The 20,674-nt window shown below is 42.8% G+C and overlaps 1 protein-coding gene across 4 annotated transcripts in view; it reads left to right on the top strand.

Moving 5' to 3' along the window:
• Positions 1-20,674, top strand: part of cdk14 (cyclin dependent kinase 14) — a 237,020-nt gene that overhangs the window by 131,021 nt on the left and 85,325 nt on the right. For all 4 annotated transcript variants that reach the window (XR_014913714.1, XM_085422048.1, XM_085422049.1 and 1 more), the window contains one exon: positions 4,616-4,709. Coding sequence is in view for 3 of the 4 variants with exons in the window: in XM_085422048.1 (XP_085278174.1) it covers positions 4,616-4,709 (94 nt within the window). In the remaining variant the exon portion in view is untranslated. The remainder of the gene's footprint in view (positions 1-4,615; positions 4,710-20,674) is intronic.

Raw genomic sequence — 20,674 nt, 5'->3', positions numbered from 1 at the left:
AGCTAACAAAGTGCAACACAAACAAATGAATGTGTGACTGGCCCGTGCTTGTACCAAGTGTCCAGAGAGAGAGAATTTTGAGTGTTAGACAGAGAACAGAGGCTTCAGAAAGTCTCTGAACTTAAAAGCAGGATGCAAGTGCAGCACAGTATGTTTGTTCGAGACAAATGTCAGAGTGATGGATCTGTTAGAGGTGACTTTTTTCTGTGCAGTTTCATGCCAGAAGGCTTAGCAGCACAGTACAGGTAAACAGCGTGATCAGAGATCTTTGGCTTTTGTTAAAAATAAAAAAGAAACTTCTCACACAACCTTTTACATTAAATCATTTTTTGCTTGTATCAGGATATAAACAGGGTGTATATTATTAAAAGACATTTACTTTCAGTAACTTTACAGGCATGCTGCAGCATGTGAGTAGGCTGCATAGTGAGCTTCCTGGCCCTTCCTGTCACCTCGATGTTACCCGACCTAGAGGATAATAAGGCTGTGCTTAGCTTTGCTGATTTCTCATGAGCTGTATGTAGCCCCACATTCTAACACACGTTGGGCTTTGGCTCTATATTTTATGATCCAGGGTTCATAGCCAGGTTTGCATCTCAGCAGGTGGCTGTGGGCCTCCTTCAGGGCCATGAGGTGGGCCTGAAGGAGGAGACTGTGCGAGGACTTGTACTTGTGCCTCACTGACTCTGTGACAAAAAGATTTCTTTTCACTTTTACTGAAACTCTCCTATTACAGCACCTACTTTAATCAAAGAAATAGCTGTGCCCACAGGCCATTTGAAGGACTTGCACATGATGGTGGATGAAAAAAATAATAATTTTGATGTCAACACTGACTGCATATGAAAACTGGTCAGCCAGAGACAGTTCTTCAAGGTTATGGGCCGTTACCAATGACAAGTTACTCCTGAAAATGTCTATTTAAAATCACAAAAACAGGCGAGGGCCGAATTGAACGAGCTCAGTCACCGTTATTCATTTCACTCTGAGGGCGCCCCCTTTATAACATACCAGAACCATCGCAGTTAAAGATGACGATTTGTTCTAATTTATATTTAGTGACATAGCTAATATATATGAGTGTGGGTGTGTGAGTGTGTACTATTGAATATTGAAATATATTACAGAAGCCTAGCTGTTGTTTTAAATCTAAACCAGCTAATGTTTGTCATGAATGTACTTGAAATGAAATGAAATTCTACCTCAGGATCAATGAAGTCCATCCAACCCAAAATCCAGGCTGTGGAAATGTGTCTTGCAGTGCGATGCTTGACGTATTTGTTTGTCTGCTTTCCCGTCACATCATGAATCACCTCTCAGGCATATCTGTTGATTTACTGTCTTTGAATAAAGAGCCCAATATTTACTGAGGCTAATTTACTGTGTACTATAACTCAAAGGGTGCAGTCCACTCCAGTGACTGATTTAACTACAGCTCCAGTCACAGCACCTCTAACACTGTCTAATTACAGTAACAGCAGTGATAAAACACCACACTGCAGACTCATAGTCAGACGAAAATAAATACGGAAACAGAATCAAGAAGAGGGAGGCGTCGTGTTTCGACATACACATACGTGTAAACGCATGTATGTATTTTTCTTCATTTTTGCTGCTCTTAATTTGTACTGTCCACTTTCTGCTGTGACCAAGCACATTTCCCACCTGTGGGACTAATAAAAGTGTATCTTACCTTATGTAGATATTTATAGCATAAAGGCAGTGTTACACTTTGTATAAAGAGTCAGTTGCATGCCTGCACCACTTGTTCTACATAAAAAACTGTGAAAGGAAATGACTGTACCGTATCTTCCGCACTATAAGGTGCACTTAAAATCCTTTAATCTTCTCAAAAATCGGCAGTGCGCCTTATGCATGAATTCTGGTTGTGCTTACTGACCTCGAACCGATTTTATGTGGTACATGGTGCTCAAAAATCTGTCAAAAATGTTTTGGTACGACTTTGGTAAACTATGAAGCCGCACCGCTTGATGGATTATTGGAGCATTACGGAGCCTCGCGGAGTAATCTGGGTCCTAAACTCCGTCGGCTCAGGTCCCAAAGTCAAACGAACACTGCGCCATCACTGAGAGATAAAAACTGTTTAAATTCTTTAATCTTTAATAAAATTATCAACGTTGCTGCTTTATCGGGTGTAACTATGAAGTTTAACATCCAGGCATCCATGAAAACAGAATTTATTAAATTGAACGGAGTTAGAAGTTAGCAGGAGGTTAGCTCGCTGGTTTCCACCTAAGCATGATCTAAGCTGTGTCCCAAAACGTAGGCTGCATCCTTCGGAGGACTCAGCCTTCACAGTCTACTGCGAGGCTGTGAAATGGGACGGTCTAGCCTTCAGATTAGCATCACCGCTGTCTCGGTGGAGTTGCGGGGGTCTGAAAACGATGAAGCCGGGAGTCTGCTGCTCTCGCCGGGTCGAGTGACCGTTGTACCCCCCGGCTAGCTATCGAGCTGGTGGATAACAGACGTCTCCAAAACGTCAGCGCACTTTTGCAAATATACGATGTCTTGATAACCAAGCAGATATTTGAAGTTTAAGCAGCTACTTTCTCGCCTGAAAATATGTTAAAAGTTTATTTTGTGACCCAGGAAGATTAATAAGAGTAATATTAAAACTTAGTAGCGGCCTCCATTGTTGGAAACTGGGCTGCGCTATGAATTCTGGGATATGGTGTGCCAAGAAGGACACACCCGAGCCATCCTTCAAATTCGGGGAAATGAAGGACGCATTTGTCGGCCGCATTTGAAGGAGTCGATGCATTGGAACAGCCTTTGTCGCCTGGCTGTGACGTAATCGGCCTTCAAATGCGGCCTCCGGAGGATGCAGCCGACGTTTTGGGACACAGCTATAGCATGTTCTGACTGAGAGACCTCTGAAAACGTACAGCTCTGCTATCACTTCCAACATAAATGAAGACAGAAAACTAAACAGCAGTGACATTTGTAGGGTTACTGAAGTTGGGCTAGCTGCTATATAAGGATGTGCTACGTGGTCACTAGCTACACAGCTATGTTAGCATAACATAAACAGTGAAGCTGAAGGATGAAAGCTGAGTTTTTTCCACTCAATAAAAGTTAACGTGAGGGTTCCCGATGGTTAGAGACAAATGCAATCGCATGGAGGATGCTGTTAACGGACCAAACTTCAGTCAGGAGAACAACTGAGATAATCCATCCACAATACGAGGTTAGTCATTAATATACTGCAACAACATGGGAATAGAGCAGCTGTGAGAGAATACAGCATTAATGAATCAATGGTACAGAAGTGGAGGAAGCAAGAAGAATGAGTTGAGTAAAATGTGACTTATCTGACTGTTTTGTTTACCTTAATGCGCCTTAAAATCTGGTGCACCTTATGGTTGAGAAATACGTTACTGGTCTTCCAGCTCCAGGGTGAAAAATATTACAAACTCCTGATGGCGTGACAGACACAAACCTGATTTAGAAGGCTAAAGGAAACTTTATGCAGGTTTACATTGAGAACTGGTAAGAGTGGGCTTCAGTTTCTAATAGTGGGCATTATTTAGCAAAGTGCACAAAGCTGATATTGTCACAACAGGTTTTATGTATATCCTTAAAGACTATCCCTGATGAAGGTCCTGATACTCACAGGGCTCAGTGTTGTTGTTCTTGACTTGTATGCATTCATTATTAGCATTTTTGTACCTTGACAGCGTTTCCTCAATAAAACCAATAAATAACGTGATCGAATCACATTTTCCTTAGCAGCCTATTTCCTGTTACCTGTGTGAAGAATGGAGACATCATTTCTAGCTGGAGGGTCAGTAACTTTGCCAGAACTTTAGAGCTAATAACCTGTCAGGCCTTTGTTGACAACATCATCCAATTTCAGACAAAATGACAGGAATGAATCAAACTGAGAGGAAGGTATAACTACACAGATGAAAATTGTTTTGTGTTATTCTTTTTTCTTTAAGCTGACCTTTGCCCGTATCACATATGCACCTCAGGCAGCAGAATAGTTCTCTACGCTCCAGCAGAAATACTGGATGCTGAGGTTATAGCTCTGTCATGGAGATGAAGCATTTTCATTCCGTAAAATGGAAGGAATGGAGAAGTTTTTGAGGGATGAATTTCAGGTAATCTCTCTCTCTCCTTGCATTGAGAAGGAGTGTGCACTGAGCCACGAAGCGAATCTGTCAGAAAAATAGCTCTTTGACAAATGAGCATCGACAGCACAGACACACACACTCTCACACACTCTCACACACTCACACACACTCACACACACACACTCACACACACGCACCTTGGCCGTTCTCCCTCCATACTGAAGTGGTCTTGATATTTTAAGATTTCCAACCTACATTCACAGTCTAACAGCCCTCTGGAAGAAAAGAAATCAATACAGCCTCAGAATGACTTTCACTGTGAGGCTTGTTGGGGTGATTAAACAGTTAGTGTTTTGCAGACTGTAATTAGATGTGAACAAAGGACGGACCGGTCAAATACAACATTTTCCAGTGATGCTTTATTCCAATGTGTTTTTATTTTAGGCGGCACCTGTGAAAGGCTTAAGGACATTGAGAAGAAATACAGGATTTATAATTAGTGTTATTTTCTCCTCCAGGGGAGTGGGCTGCATTTTCATTGAGATGATCCAAGGAGTGGCTGCATTTCCTGGGATGAAGGACATCCAAGACCAGCTGGAGAGGATATTCCTGGTGAGTGACTGCTAAAGTGAATTTGGAATAGCTCTTCTCAGGCCACTGCAGCTCAGGGCTACGGTCAGAACCGTGACACGACCAATCTTTGATTTTCATCCGATCTACTGTGGATGCACTTTTTTTGCAGTCACTGCATGGATCATAGCCCTGAACATATATAATAAATTATTATTATTTTGTATGAACTCGTGAGTGAACTAGTTGGTTACTCAATAACTGTAAGCCTGAGTTAGCAAAGTGACCCCAAACAATGATGACTCCTCCACCATGCTTGATAAGCTAGATGGGGCTTTGGTGTCTTTTCCCCCTGTATATATGTTGGTGTACGCGTTGCTGAAAGGTTCATTTTTGGACTAAAGGACTGATGTGTGTTATAGAAAGGAAAGTTGCTACGTATGTTTTGTCCATTTAAGTTGATTTGAGGGTCCTCAGCTGTGTTAGTGACAGATGGGGTTCTTGGGTTCTAAGAATCTCTTTTTTGTACCAATCAACATGCACAGGCTTTCACTGCAGTTTATTATAAACTGAGGAATACTGAGCCTGGGAGCAGGACAAGAAACAGCTTCTGACAAACATGAATGACCAGAGCTGTGGCCTCACGGGACAGAAACAGTGTGCTTCTGTCCTTTTCAGCACTTTCTCCGGCGTTACACTTATTCAGACAAACTGTGTAATCTATGTATACAAAGTGACAACACACACATGCATGGCTGAAAGTGAACAGTCTGTCAGGTCTCCAGTATCATACATGGATATCATACATGGTGCAGTGCTGCTGTAGTTGCAGCAGCCTTAACAGACCATGCAGCCCTGTGTCAACAGACCCTCACATTTAGAAAATGTTGGCGTCTTCTTTTCAGATTCTGCTTCATGCTGACATGATTACACTGTTCCTGTAGAGCCACAGTCATGCTAGTGCTCTCTTATTCTAGTGCATGTCAGAGGCGCTGTGCTGGGTCCATAATGGTGACAGAGGAGACAGTGAGAGCAGATAACTTTTGCTTTGTGACACGATGTGTTATCCTGCTGAAAGGCAGCATTAAAAGATGCTAAACCACGTCCACAGACAGCTACACACAGTCCGTAGTGTTGCTCACACCTTGGTTTCTGCTATTAATGGCCCACCAGTGTGCCAAGCAAACATTTCCCACACCATTACACCGCCAGGAGAGGCTTGGACTGTTGACGAAGACACGTTGGCCCCTTGGATTCATGCTTTTGGCGCCAAATTGTGAGTCTACCATCTGCTGCTTCAGCAGAAATGTAGACTCATCAGACCAAACTACACCTTTCATTTGGTAGTGGCGAGTCTGTGCCCACTGTAGCGTCACATTTCTGTTACTGGCAATAAGTAGCCTGTATCTGCAAGCATTTTCACGCCATGATTAGCTAATTGCATGAATAAATGGACCATTCTTTGCTTTCTAAACACTGAGTACTGGTTTAAAGTTACAGTAATACTGAAATATTGTCTCATAGAACTTTGCACGACCCACAGTGCTGACCAGGTGTGTCCATCTATGGCTAGGGTGCATTTTAAACTGGACTTCCTCCAGCTGGATAGCACGCAGGACTCAGGGAAAGCGAGTTAACGATAAAAACGATTAAAAAAATAACAATATTAAAAAAAAAGATAAAAAACCCTGAAAACCATCAATTTCACACCCGGGCCTCAACTCTTGTGGCCCAGTTTCAAACGACCGGGCTGCAAGAGTTGCATCTACCAGCGCTGATGCTGATGTGGACGCGTCCTGCCTGCCTACATTTGACAGGTTTGAGAACAGATTTGTGTATATGTAATATTTCCAGCCAACACACTCCCGAGGCGTAATATTTTACACTAGGTGACAAATCGTCAACATGTCATGCTTCCAGGCGCCCAACACGTTCCTAAATGACGAGATCGGAAAAATGAGGAAACATGAGAACTGTTTGGAATCAATCCACACATGTTCATTCATCTTCCTCAAATGTTTTTGTAAAACACTGTTTCACGTCATTAAAGTGCTGGTTAAGGTTAGGCATAAGGTTATGGTTAGGCAGGGCTCTAGACTAACTTTTTGCCATGGGCGTACCGGCACAAAAGTTAGGCGCACACAAATTTTCTAATAATTGATATAATATAAAGTGTTTTTCTGGATACACTGTGCTTTTTCAGCATTCAAAGATTGATGACACCGTGTCAGAGCACTGGCTATGAATTTCAGAAGGATCAGGCCTTAACAGAAAAGTTAGCAATAGTTCTTTTCCTATTACAGCTACATCCACGTCTGTCGTGCCTAGGCTGCTCACCAGGGCTGGGTATCATCACTGATTTCTACAATCCATTCGATTCCGGTTTTCAAAGTCCCGATTCGATTCAACTTTGCCTCAGACAGTCAGAAATATTATAATTCTGATCATTTATCAGTACTGACTTCATCAGAATTGTGAACATCACAGCAGATGCCTTTGTGTGAAAGTAACTGAGAATAAAACAGAAAAACATGAAGGAGATTTTCCTGGTCTGGCTTTTTATAGCAGAAAACCCTAAAAATATTCTACAATGTTCTGCATATAAAGTTTAAATTTCTTCAGTATTGAACAACAGAAAAAATAGGCTTTCTTGTCCGAGGTCATTTAAGTGAAAAAGAAAAGAAAAAGACAGCAGCCACAGCCTGTAAACAACGGTAGACTGGTGGGTAATGAGCGAATGAATAATACAGAAAACAGAGATTGGAGACGGAAACTGTTCTTGAAGTACAGAGAGAGAGAGAGAGAGCTAGCTGTGCATGAAGTGTGATTTTAATAGTCGTGGAAGCAAAACAGCAAAATTCATGACGACATTGATCAGATGTGAAGTGCAGTTTGCTGCTTCTTTTGCTGCTGGCTCGGTGGATTTTGGTTGGAGAGACAAAACCTGCAGCTCAGAATCAGCGCAAAAAGACGTAAACACAGCGCGGACCGGACGCATCAGGATCGCTGAGCTCCGACAGCGTGTCCGTCTGCGGGCCGTCGGGTGAGAAAGCCGAGAAAGACAAAGTTGATTCTGATGCGTCGGTCCTCTGTGTTTACGTCTTTGTGTGGAGTCCGTGTACCTGCTCTCATCTGCTGTTTGGTGGTTGTTGAAATGGTTTTGTGAGCTTTAATCTGAGAATCTGGCGTTTCTGGCAAAACACAGTTATGTTTAAAAGTCGATTCAGGATTTAATGAATTGATATCGCTTTATTCAAGCTACTCACCTCCCACTTCCACCTGCACTTTCAACTGGACCACGGCCAATCAGAGAGGTCCCGCCCCTTACTATCTCTGATTGGTTTAGTCCACGATAGGGGCATAATGTGTGTCTGCTGTTGACCACAGGGAAGGTTGCAGATTTTTTTTTTCCGCTACCCGAACAGTTGGTCGCACAGGTGCAACCAAATATTTTTTTTTAGTCGCACCACTGAAAAATATGGCCTGGAATACATGGCTGGAACGTGTTTTACTGCGGGACCGTCATTCTGAAGTAAATAAAAATTTATTTATATAGCACAAGTGCTTCACAATAAAACCAGAAATACAAATAAAATAATATGAAACAGTAAAAATATGATTAAAAGTTCATTTGTATAAAAATGTCTTCAGCTGCTTTTTAAAGCAGTCAATGGAGTAAAGACAACAGCAGGGAGTTCCACGGCCTAGGGGCCTGAAAAGCCCGATCCCCACGTGGGACCAACAGTAACCTCTGACCTGACGACCTAAGTGCTCGGGATGAAGCATGAGGTTTCAACAGGTCAGACATATACTGGGGAGCTTCACCGTGCAGAGCTCTAAAAGTTACAACTAAAATTTTAAAATGAACCCTAAAATTTACTGGCAACCACTGAAGAGAAGCCAAAACTGGAGTAATGTGTGGCCTCTTGTTTGTACCAGTGTATTTGTGCTACTGTATTTCACCCACAACCCGGCACGCAGCTTAAGAATGCCAAAGGTCGCCTTTCACGTTCCTTTTGCCGCAGGACGTGACAAATCGTCAGGATGTTACGCCTCAGGAGTGAGAACGGGCTGTTCCAGCAGTAGCGTCCACGGGAAGACAATCATGGCAGACAGACTGTAGAGTGCACCTGCCAGTCACTGGCTAATTTCTTATGGCTGGCTCTTCCATAGCCACTGATTTGAGTGGTTCCATGTTCCAGTTGCATTCAGTCACATGAGTGAGACAATATGAGACAATATGAGACAATGATTGACAAACATGGTTGTCAATATGAACCTTGTTTTGTAAACATCCTATATGATGTTTGACACATATATAATCATATAGCTGTAAGTAATTACATCTATGATTATCTATCAATTGGATGGCTGGCATAAATATTTTAAAGTGATGTGAAGTCTCATGAATCCTTTAATCTGGTGATCCCTCCATATAATTTCATCCCCAGTCTCTTAATTGAAGCAGAGTGTAGCAGGGCAGACATAATGGATTCATATTCATAGGCTGAAAGGGCCTGAATAATTAATGTATAAAATGATTGAGATGAGAGTATGGAACAGATTTAACCGGGAAAGGCTAAAGATGCACATCTGAGAACGAATGGCTTTGGGATGAAGGGATGAGGAAAGGTGAACAAAGCCCTGCAGGCAGGGGGGTTTCTTAAAACGCAAACAGAAGAACAAGATGAAGAAAAACACGTCTTATTGATTGTCTTTTATGCTAGAAGGGATCAGTGGGGCTTCTGTAAGAGGTGCCGGCCCTCAGTGATCCCCGCTCGTCTCTCAGACTCAAAGAGGCCCAACAGTGGGATCGCTGCTGGCCACACTGATGATGAGGCTCAGCTGCTCGTTGCTTCCCTACAGAGACTTTCCACTCTGGTCATTCTTTGTTTCCTTTAGTTTCTGCCACCATCATGGAAATCCACCAAGTAACTTATGTGAGCCGACACGGTTGCATGTGTACATAAAAGAGATAAACCCAAAACACAAGCTATCCAGTAAAAAGGTCACCTGTAACAGCACAGGTGGTAGTTCTATGGCTCAGGCTGTCACTGTCATCTGAAAGTGTACCTGCTGTTCTGTCCAGTAGCACCGAGCCTTAAAAGCTGTGGGGCAGCAGTAATTGAACAAATGGAGAGAGAGAGAAAGTTTATCAGTTCTTCTCTGTAGATCTTTGTCTGTCCTCGAGGACAGAGTCCCACGTCCTGGTTAGTGTTATGTGCAAATGATGCGATACACAGCACAGATGGGGCGATCATGTGATTATCATTTAGACAAAAAGGACTTCAAACTGTTGTTAAAATGTTTTTTTCACACAGTTTTGTTCTAGAGACTTAATTACTATTACTATTAAGACCGTACTGGCATTGCTTACTGATTTAAGTATCTGTTGTTGTTGTTGATTTAAGTGCAAACATTAAGTAGAATCACAGATATTTGTGTTTAAAATACTCTATTACTATTAAAAGAAAGAGTAACTATTTTACTCAAACAAAAATGCAGAAGAACACTAAAATGTACTGAAAGTAAGAAGGTAGCAAGCAGCTCTTTTGAGGACATTTCTACCAGAACGGACCCGTGTGCTGTTTAATAAAGTAATGTTAGTACGTGTGAATAGAAATGTTTTTCCAGCTCTCAGCATCCACTCAGCTTCAATTTGTTATGTAGGACAAAAGCAGTGAAAGACATTAGCGTAGCTTTCTTTGATAACGCTGTAGAGGATGTGCGCCCACACTGAACATGATTCGAGTCAGGGGCTAAAATGAGTTTCAGCAGGTGGGAAACTGAAGATCAGTGTCAGCCGCTCAGCATGGGGAGAAGAATCACAACTCAACACTTTGTTCTGAGAGCTCCACTAAATTGTCTCTAATACATAATAATAATAATATATAATAATAATACATGCTGTCTGCCATCTTTCTCCATCTCTGACTAGTTCGCGCTCACTCTTTGCTGTCCCTGCGAAACGCAGCAACTAGACTGCTAGCAGACACACTGTGCGACAAACTGCACACAAACAGGCTGTGTGTTTATTGATATTTATTGTTTTATACTGTGACCACAACTCATGTGCAATGCCTGTTTTGACAATGTAAGGAGTAGAAAGTACAGATACTGGTGTTAAATTATAGGAAGTAAAAAGTTGTCAGAAAAAAGTAAAGTATAGATATCAGTAAATTCTACTTGAGTACAGTAATTAAGTATTTGTGCTTACAATGATATTAAATTAATTCATTGCAGTCTGTTTTAAACTGGATCCTGTTTAAAATATTTGAAATCATTTAACACTTTTTCCCAGTGGCGTGACAGGAATTGGATGCTGCAATGCTAATGCGTGTTAAACTTTAGTGACACACCTGTGCGCCGCACAAAGGTGTGCCGTGGAAGATTATCTGGTTCCACCTGATTAGTACTCCAAGCCACCGGCGTGAGTAACGGGCAGAACAAGTACATTCTCTTCCACTAGAGGGCAGTACAACTACCTGCTTTAATTCAATTGGTTGCCAACTGCCGATAAAACAGAAAAAGACAAAGAAAAAAATTACATAATGGATAAATGTTTGACAAGAAAAAGTAGTCAGTCTGACCTGGTCCTGGAGAAAATTCCAACCCAGATGAAGGCCTGAGCATGAATAATGGTCAGATAAAGCAAACAAGGTACACTGGGGACAAACCGAGCCAATTCTGCTGCACCTTTTTTGTTTGGTGGTGTGCCGTGTGATTTTTCTGATGGGAAATATGTGCTGTAGCTCCAAAAGATTGGGAAACACTGCTCTAGATCTTCAGCTGCAATTATCGCACAATTATCTGTGGTTTGTATCCATTACAAGTTTTTTAAAAGTTATTATTTGTTACTTTTGTCAGACAATTTCAGCAGTTTATAACTATTTCAGCTGTTTGTTCAGTTTTTTAACTGTCATCTTACACTTAATGGTTTTGTGGCATTTGCCTTAACATTTATGCAGTACTGCAAACAGTTGTCACCACCAGGATTACTTTTCCTGTAGCTCTTTTTTCTTCCACAGTCACTTTAGTATTGATGTTATCATTAATACAATACAATACAATTTTATTTATATAGCACATTAAAAAACCCACAGGTGTGCCAAAGTGCTTCACAGAACGAGTTAAGAGCAATAATAAATACAAATACAAAACACAAAATACAAATAAAATATACTAACAGGCGGGTGACATAGCTAACCAATAATACACCAGGCGTAGTAGGCACAACTTGAAAGGCTGAAGGTTAAAACATTATAAACATTAATAAAGTGAAAAAGATAACTTACAGTACACTAAAAATGCGAGCTCTAGGAGGCGGGAAAGTTTTTAATCGAGATTTAAAAGATTGAATTGAATCAGACGCCCGAATAGCTAGAGGGAGGTTATTCCAGAGGTAAGATGCGACAGCGGCGAATGCGCGGTCACGTCTGGTCTTGAGCCGAGATCTACGTCGCACCAGGAGCATTTGGCCTGATCTAAGCGCTGTCCCAGGGGTATAACAGCTGAGGAGATCCGTAAGATAGCTGGGCGCTGTGTTATTTATGATTTTAAAAGTGAGCAATAAGATTTTAAAATCAATATGAAATTTAATAGGGAGCCAGTGCAGGTCGGAAAGAACTGGAGTAATAGACTCAAACCTGCCAGTTCCAGTTAAGAGACGCGCAGCCGCATTTTGAACGAGCTGCAGTTTGTGAACAAGGGCAGAATGGAGACCAGTATGAAGGGAATTACAGTAATCTAATCTTGATGTAACAAAGGCATGGATAAGTTTCTCCAGGTCTTTATGTGGTAAGTAGGGCTTGGCCTTAGAGATTAGACGTAGTTGATTGAAACTCGATTTAACTACGGAGGACACATGTTTGTCCAACTTGAAGGAACTGTCCAAGACAACACCCAGGTTCCTCACAGTGTCAGAAAGGGAGTCAGCAAAGGGCCCAAAAATACCAATTAGTTCAGCCCGAGAGGAGGGAGTATCAAAGATTACAGTTTCTGTCTTCTTATCATTTAAAATGAGAGAATTGCTCAGTAGCCAGATTTTAACTTCATCCATACAATCAAAGAAGTGTTGCAACGACGACGTGACATCCTCAGCTAGTTCAAAATAGATTTGAATGTCATCCGCATAAAAGTGAAAAGAAAAGTTGTATTTATCAAAGATTCGGCCCAAGGGTAACAAGTATAAAGAGAACAGCATGGGACCCAGCACAGACCCCTGGGGGACACCAGAGGTGACAGGGGCAATGGAGGAGGCGTAGGTACCCATGGTGACAGAAAAGGACCTTTCTGAGAGAGAGGATTTAAACCAGCTAAGGGCACTGCCCGTGATGCCCACCACATCCTCAAGCCTCATTAAAAGGACATTATGGTCCACCAAATCAAAAGCAGAGGACAAATCAAGCAAAATGAACACCACAGGGCGCCCTGAGTCAGCAATTGAGAGAAGATCATTAAAGACTCTCAGTAATGCAGTTTCCATGCTATGGCGTGGCTTAAACCCCGACTGAAAATTTCCCCGATATTATTTGCAACCAAATAAGTTTGAAGTTGGGAATGAACAATCTTCTCTAGGATTTTAGACAGAAACGGGAGTTTGGAAATGGGTCCAAAGTTAGCGAGGTCATTCTGATCAAGGGAGCTCTTTTTGAATATAGGTTGCACTACAGTGTGTTTATAACAGTGACAGGTTAATTAATGATAAAATACAGGGCCCGATAATGTTAAACCCATCTTTAATAATGCAAGATGGAAGGATGTCATGAGCAGCGTTTGAGTTTTTTAGGTGATCAGTTATGCCCTTAAGAGTAGGGAGCGAAACTGGATCAAACTGATTGAGGTTAGTAGAGCATCGTAAAGCTGGGGCCTGACTCATCACAGGGGGGTGTCAGACTCTTAGAGATTCTGCCTGTAAAATGAGTTAAAAAAAATTTCACAAAGGGCTAAGGAAGCCAATCTAGGCGTTTCAGGACAAGGATTGGACAATGAGTTAAAAGTCTTAAATAAAATACGTGGGTTGTGACTGTTATCCGCAATGACACCCGACAGAAAAGCCGCTTTAGCCAACTTAGCAGATTTCTGAAACTCCAGGCGGGTCCTGCGAAGGGTATCAAAAGACACCTGGAGCCTATCTTTTTTCCACCGTCTCTCAGCTTGGCGGCAAACGCGTCGTAAAGCGTGTAAAGAGTCATTTAGCCACGGCTGAGAGCAGCTTCTAGGCCATTTTACTTTCATAGGGGCCACAACGTCCAGTAAAGAGGAGCAGGTAGAGAGAAAGGAGTTAGCAAAATCATCAACTGAAGAGGGTGTAGAACGATCAATGTCAGGGAGAACAGATTTAGAGAAAGCAGCCGAAAATTCAGCCACAGTCCCAGGATTGATTATGCGCACAAGACGTCAAGGACCCTCAAAGCTCTGGTCCAATTTGCATAACTCAGCATCAAAGATGACTGGGAAATGATCGGAGATTCCAATGTTGCTGATGTCCCTGATACAAATGTCCAGTCCATAAGAAAAAATCAAATCAAGGGTATGTCCTTTAAGGTGGGTAGGTGCATTAACCCACTGGATAAGATTAAAAGAGTCAACTAAGGCTAGAAAATCCTTGGCAAACACATCATCTTTACAACAAATGTGAATGTTAAAATCGCCAGTGATAAGAACACGATCATAATTTAGGTAAAGAGATGCTAAAAAGTCACCAAAGTCGTTAATGAAAGTCTTATTATATTTCGGGGGACAGTAAATCACAACACAGAGAGTCAAGGGGGGACCAGCAAGTTCCAGCAGCTGAGCTTCAAAGCTAGGGAACATAGGGGAAGGCATGTGCCGTACTCAGAATTTATTCCTAAAGACCACTGCCAGTCCTCCACCCCTGCCCGAAGGTCTGGGTGAGACTCATCGGGACGAATCCAAGTTTCCGTCATGAATAGTAAATCCAGTCCTGTAGCAGTAAAAAAATCGCTCACAATAAGTCTTACTCGTCAGCAACCTAACATTTAATACCGCCATCCGAGTCGAAGTCGCAGTCGGAAGCACGTCTCGGGCGGCATAGATTGCCATAGCACACGCCGCCTTTAGGAGGCTTAATCCAACATCGAGCCGGCAAGTAAACCACTGGGGCGGCAGGGCGGGCCTGCAGCTCAGCATGGCGAATCCATCGATGCCTAAACAATCTAAAGGTAAAGTGCTCCCAGAAAGTCGGGGGAAGGCGGAGAGCATCCACATCGACGTCGAAGCCAGCCACATACCGTGCCTTTAGATAAGCCTTAATGCGGACACGGACACCACTCCGTTTACCCTTTTCCTGTAGCGTCTCCTGTGCAGAGGAAGCGGAGATCGGCGGTACGTTCCTGAGAGGTGATCCGTCCGCGGCAGAGTGGTATCTCCTAAATTCCACCACGGGTCCGATCCATGGAAGTATGACCCGTAACTATAGGGTGGCCAGAGACTTAAGAGTAAGCCGGTCATAAGTTAGCAATGCAGAGCCACCTGAATAGCATATTAGCAGAAAGGTAAGAAGCAGCAGAGAGCAGTGGAGACGGCCTGCCGAACACACTGGCGCCATCTTCCTGTCTAAATCCAGTGTGTTTCCCCTTTCAGTATCATAGTAATGGACAAAAGGTCAGGGCCACAAGCTCTATAGTCTTATAAAAGCCATTTCAACCACGTAGTATGACAACAAGCACATAGATATTTAAACAGGGGTTCCTATAAAACAAGCCTGAACGTCTTTTGTTTTATTTAAACAAACCTTCATTTGAAATGCAAAGCGAATATATTCCACTGGCTAGAGAGTGCTCGCCATTTCTTATCCAAATCACATTTGCTATTTTGGATTCATGTGTGTTCAACTGTCAGCAGGCGGTAAAAGACAGGTGAATATGAAAATGTGCAGGTATGCGGCTTGGCGAGGCAGTATGTGGATCACAGCATTAGCTCACCTGTCAGAGTCAGCATTGACATTTCCATCCATCCTGCTGGCTCTGCTCTGCAGCTCTGTGCGTTCGCTGCCAGCCTGTCAGACAGGTCAGAGTTTCACGCACAGCCTCAGAGACTCATGTGAAGGGCACCCTCAATGAATTATGCGGAGTCAGAAGCATCTTAAAGGCCATGTTGTTTGAAGACAGGCAGAAGAAAGGTCAGCTTCCATCACTGTTTGAGAGGCACCCTGCCAGGAGTGGAGTCGGCACACTGAATGCAACGTGATGTCACGGGTTGACCTGGGGTTTTCTCCTTAACCAAACCATCAGCGGGTTAGTTGCTTCTGAGTGGGAAAGCAAAAGTTGAGTGATGTGTGCTGCTGTTATTTTAGGATCTTTGAGTTTGAGCTAAACTTCGTCAACATTTGTTAAAGAAGAAGGCAGATTATTTATAACGTAGATGGAGTAGATTTGTATTTCACTAAAGAAGGAAAAATATTTCCCTTGATAATGTGACAGATCAGTAAGCTTGCTTTTCACTCACCAGATGTGCTGAGGTCTGAACTCTAGTATTAATCTGGGGTTAAGGAACACAAGTATTCAGTCTAAAAAGAGCCAAATTTGGTTTTGCTTTAGATGGAAAGATGGATAACAGGAATGACTTGGCTGGAATGGGGTTCTATGGTAATTTTCAACATCAGTGGCTTTGGGGTATGTTTAATGACTTATCTCTGAAAAGCCTGCTGGTTAAAAACCCCGTTCAACAGCACTAATCACATGTTAGAAGCTCGTTTTCCATTCCAACAAAGTGATGCTCATATGATTGATTCTCATAAGCGTATAACTAATCTATTAAAAATACATACGAGTAGTTTGGGTTCGTGGACGCTGCCATGTTCCCCACCATATTTGAAAACATTGGTTGGGAAAGAGATCTCCTTTCTGACTAATGGGATTTGTGGTCCGTCTCTAGCCAGCCATGCAGAATGCCAACGGCAGAGGAGAAGAGAATTTGAAGGCATTTGCATGGCATAGAGGGACGTTTAAATTCATGTCTGCACAGAATCAGACTCCACATATGAAGCCTTATACCTATGTTTTTTTCATCTGAGAAGGGGTCCCCTTCACCAAAGAAACAAAAATGCAAATGAAAGAGACGACAGTGTCTTAATAAAATGTCTCAAGCTTCGTCTCCTGAACTGAGGTCAGGGCTCAACACATGAAAACTTACATAAACATGCTTATTCATTCTCAGTATTGTCTCAGTTGCTTCTTGTCAGCTGATCATGCATTTCATCTCCAAACAGCTGACACCCATCAGGCTAAACAACAACAGCTGGTTATTATCCCAGCTAATGTTAGGCTCAGCTGTCGAAAAAAACACTTTTTCTCTAATAAACAATAAACATTAAAAATCACATAAGCCTCAAAGTCCAACAGAGTTATATCCACTAGCAAGCAGCAGCTAATAAAAGCTAACAGTGGCTAACAGTAGCCAACAGCAACTAAAATAGCAGCGCTTACTGACAGCTCAGTACTTCGCTGTCACCAGTCAGAAGTGCAAACCAGTATCACAGCTAAACGTGCCTAAACGTCCATTTCACGCTTTGTCTCTCTAAAACGTGAAATGGACACGTATGCAGAAACTGCATTACTGCATTCAGAAATTACATCACCAGCAGGGGGAGATAGTAGATTTAATAGTATAGTATATTTAATTTGAGCAATTAAGAAATCTCCTCTGCTGTTACTGCAGATTAGTGCAACAACTTCTGCATGCACGTCCTTTTCACGCTTTGGCAAAGCATGAAATGGACATTGTGTCTATTACAGGCTTTGCTGTGATATGAGAAGTGACCTTCTTTGTCTCACTGACTCATATTGGACTCTTTCACAAAGCTTTACAGGCTCCTCCAGCGTAAGTAAAGGTGTGAGCTTCTCACTGGGCAGCTGAGACTGACAGTCGCTCATAGACAGGGAAAAGCTCCAGGATGGATCTGGATCCAGGCCAGATATTGTTAGAAACATGCTGTTGGCCGTTATGGGGCACAGTCTAAATTACATTTTTTTAATCTCTCTTGGCTGACTATAGCTAGCATTGTGTGAATTGGGAGGGGTAAGAAACAGAACTCGTTTGACGTTGATCTGCTGACATCTAGCCATGAAAATTTTGCACATAGTAGCTTTCATTTTATGAGCAATTTAATCTGATAGGAGTCAGTTGATGGGACGAGTGACGGGAGAAGGGAGCAGGAGATTGGTGCTGCAGCTGCAGTGATGCAGACGCTGTACCGCTCTGTTGTGGTGACGAGAGCTGAGTGTGAAAACGAAGCTCTCAATTTACCCATCGAGCTACGTCCCTGCCCTCACCTATGGCCACGAGCTGTGGGTAGTGACGAAAGAACGAGATTGTGGATACAAGCGGCAGAAATGAGCTTCCTCCGAAGGGTGGCTGGCCTCTCCCTTAGAGATAGGGTGAGAATTTCGGCCATTCGGGAGGGGCTCAGAGTAGAGCTGCTGCTGCTCCACATCGAAAGGAGCCAGCTGAGGTGGTTCGGGCATCTGACAAGGATGCCTCCTGGGCGCGGTTTTCCTGGCATGTCTCACCAGGAGGAGGCCCCGGGGCAGACCCAGGACACCCTGGAGAGATTATATCTCTCGGCTGGCCTGGGAATGCCTTGGAGTTCCCCCGGACAAGCTGGAGGAGGTGGCTGAGGAGAGGGAGGTCTGGGCTTCTCTGCTTAGGCTGCTGCTCTGCGACCCGGCCCCGGATAAGCAGAAGAAGATGGATTAATCTGATAGGCAGGTTAATACATACATTTGGAATGAGTCACATGACTACACCTTTAACACGTCCATTTTCCTTGTCATTCTTGTGATGCATTCAAAGTGCAGGTGTAGCGTTGCAGTTCTTGGGCGTCTACCAAGCCGTACAGAACAGGAGCAGGCATGTTTGCATGTTTGCATTTTTGGGGCTTTTTTATGTGGCAGGTAAATTCAGGAAAAAACATGTGAAGAAGGTGATGATACTAATTCAGGAAATTCTGTCTTTTGTATTAGCATCATGTTGTCCAGGGTGGAAATCAGTCATATAGTTGAATTAATGTGTCTAAATCTGAGCGGTCTATAGCAGGGTAGTAGAACAGCCTGTACTTACGTAAAAATATCTACTGGAACTCACAAAACAAATTACTATAAGACTTATTTCTCAGTAATTCTTCTCCTGACACTGCACCGCTACACCCAATCCTCCACCTGCCAAATCCCAGTCTAATCCCTGCCTACAGTCCTGCCCTTAAGTGGTTCACTGATGACCCAGTGGATGTTAAAAGTTAACATCAAAAGTAATCCTGATATGTGCTGTAGTAACTTAAAAGCCCACTCGTGATAATTACCCGAATGTTTAAAATGCATCATTAACGGGCACTTTTTTCTCACACTCGAGAGAATCTCAGAAGAGCCGAGTAGATCTTGTCTGAATCTCTCATTTGGCGCCCAACAGGAAACGGCGTGCTTCGCACATATTCCTACTGCTAGAATTTCTCTGGTTCATATGAGCGTGCTGCCTGAGTAGAGCGTGCAGCACATGGAGCACATCTTTCCGTCTGGCTGGAAGGTTAAAGACTTTTTCATTCTCACACTCACCTCCATCAGGAAGTGTGTGGAAAAGTTCAGGTGTAGTCGGGTGATCTTAATAATGCATGTGCCATGTGGTGATTTAAGTCCTGTCACGAGCACGGAGGTGTGAGTTACAGCTGCAAATTAGCAGTTATCTTTCACTGTAGATCTTGACCTTCTTTTAGAAATCCTGTTCTTTGATTAATTAAGGGAGTGTTTCTCAAATGTTGTTAGCGGCACAGCTAACAGGGAAACTGCCTGCAACAGCGACCCTTTCCTTCGTTACCTCTCCTGCTCGCTGATAACCAAATAGTAATGAGCCTCCCGTGACTGAAGGATTTATTAATAAACCCCAAAATAGCTTTTCTGTGTGTATTTTTTTCTAACCCATATTTTTGTCACGGGCTGATTTCCCTCTAATACCACACCCCCGCAGTGTTATTATCTCTGACAGCATTATGCGGATCCAGTGCTTGTCACCGTTCCTACAGCTCTCTGTGCACGTCGGGCTTAGCGAGGCGGAAACGCACACTTTCATTTATCCAAAGTGCTTGTTTCAGATGCATGCTGCTATCTTTAGTGTTGGAATAACTGTGGTCATGCAGTCTGTGTTTGTCTTTAGGTATTAGCATGACTCTCTCTTTCTATACCGCTGTCTCACACACACACAGACACACACACGCAGAGTGTGTCTGTGTGAGAATTAAAATTGAGGTAGACGAGGCAGAGGCACAGTGGAGCTGGTTAACTAGCTGTCAGGTCATAAAAGATTGCGTCCGCTGGAAGATCTATATGAATATGGACAGGTCTATCTGTAGGAAATAGGCTGTCAGGCAGAGGTAAATGTCTCAGTGCAAAAATGTTTGTGTGTTGCTTCTCAGAAGACACCAGTGCGCCGCCTTCCATTAGTGTGAGTGAAACAGCTGTTGTTTCTGGTGAAATATGCCCTCAGACAGCCACGGGTAATATGATAGCTTATGTTTGTGCGTAAGACTCGCTATTTACTGAAATACACTGGCTACGTTTACATGATCATAATAATCTGATTATGGACATTAATCAGAGTGATGCATTGCTGCAATTAAGATGTTTACATGTTGCTTATCAGACTGTTTCATTAATATCCTCTGCTCGGCGTAAAGCCATAAACGCCACCTCCACAACACGGTGACGGTTTCCCTCTAATATAGGGGATGTACCTTAAATCTAAACTGTTGTTCGGTTCTTATTAAACTCTGCCCATCCTTTTATTTCCATCTCAACAGAGCTTGTACAAAAGTGTTTCTCAAATGAAGGCTTGCTAGTATTAAATAATAAAGAACTACCAGAGATGAAAACCCAGGGCTTGATTGTTTCTTTTAAGTATAGGTGCTAGGGTCTTTGAGAGATGCCAGCACCGTTTTTATTGGTATCTGGCACCATTAAAATGATTCTAGACTAGCTGTTAGCAGTTATCAGTAGACA

The sequence above is a fragment of the Rhamphochromis longiceps genome, linkage group LG11, assembly GCF_057381845.1.
Source record: "Rhamphochromis longiceps isolate RC_006_pf linkage group LG11, R_longiceps_female_GT1.1, whole genome shotgun sequence".
Taxonomy (NCBI): Eukaryota; Metazoa; Chordata; class Actinopteri; order Cichliformes; family Cichlidae; genus Rhamphochromis; species Rhamphochromis longiceps.
Note: the sequence above shows the minus strand (reverse complement) of the source record. Positions and strands in the feature narration are given on the sequence as shown.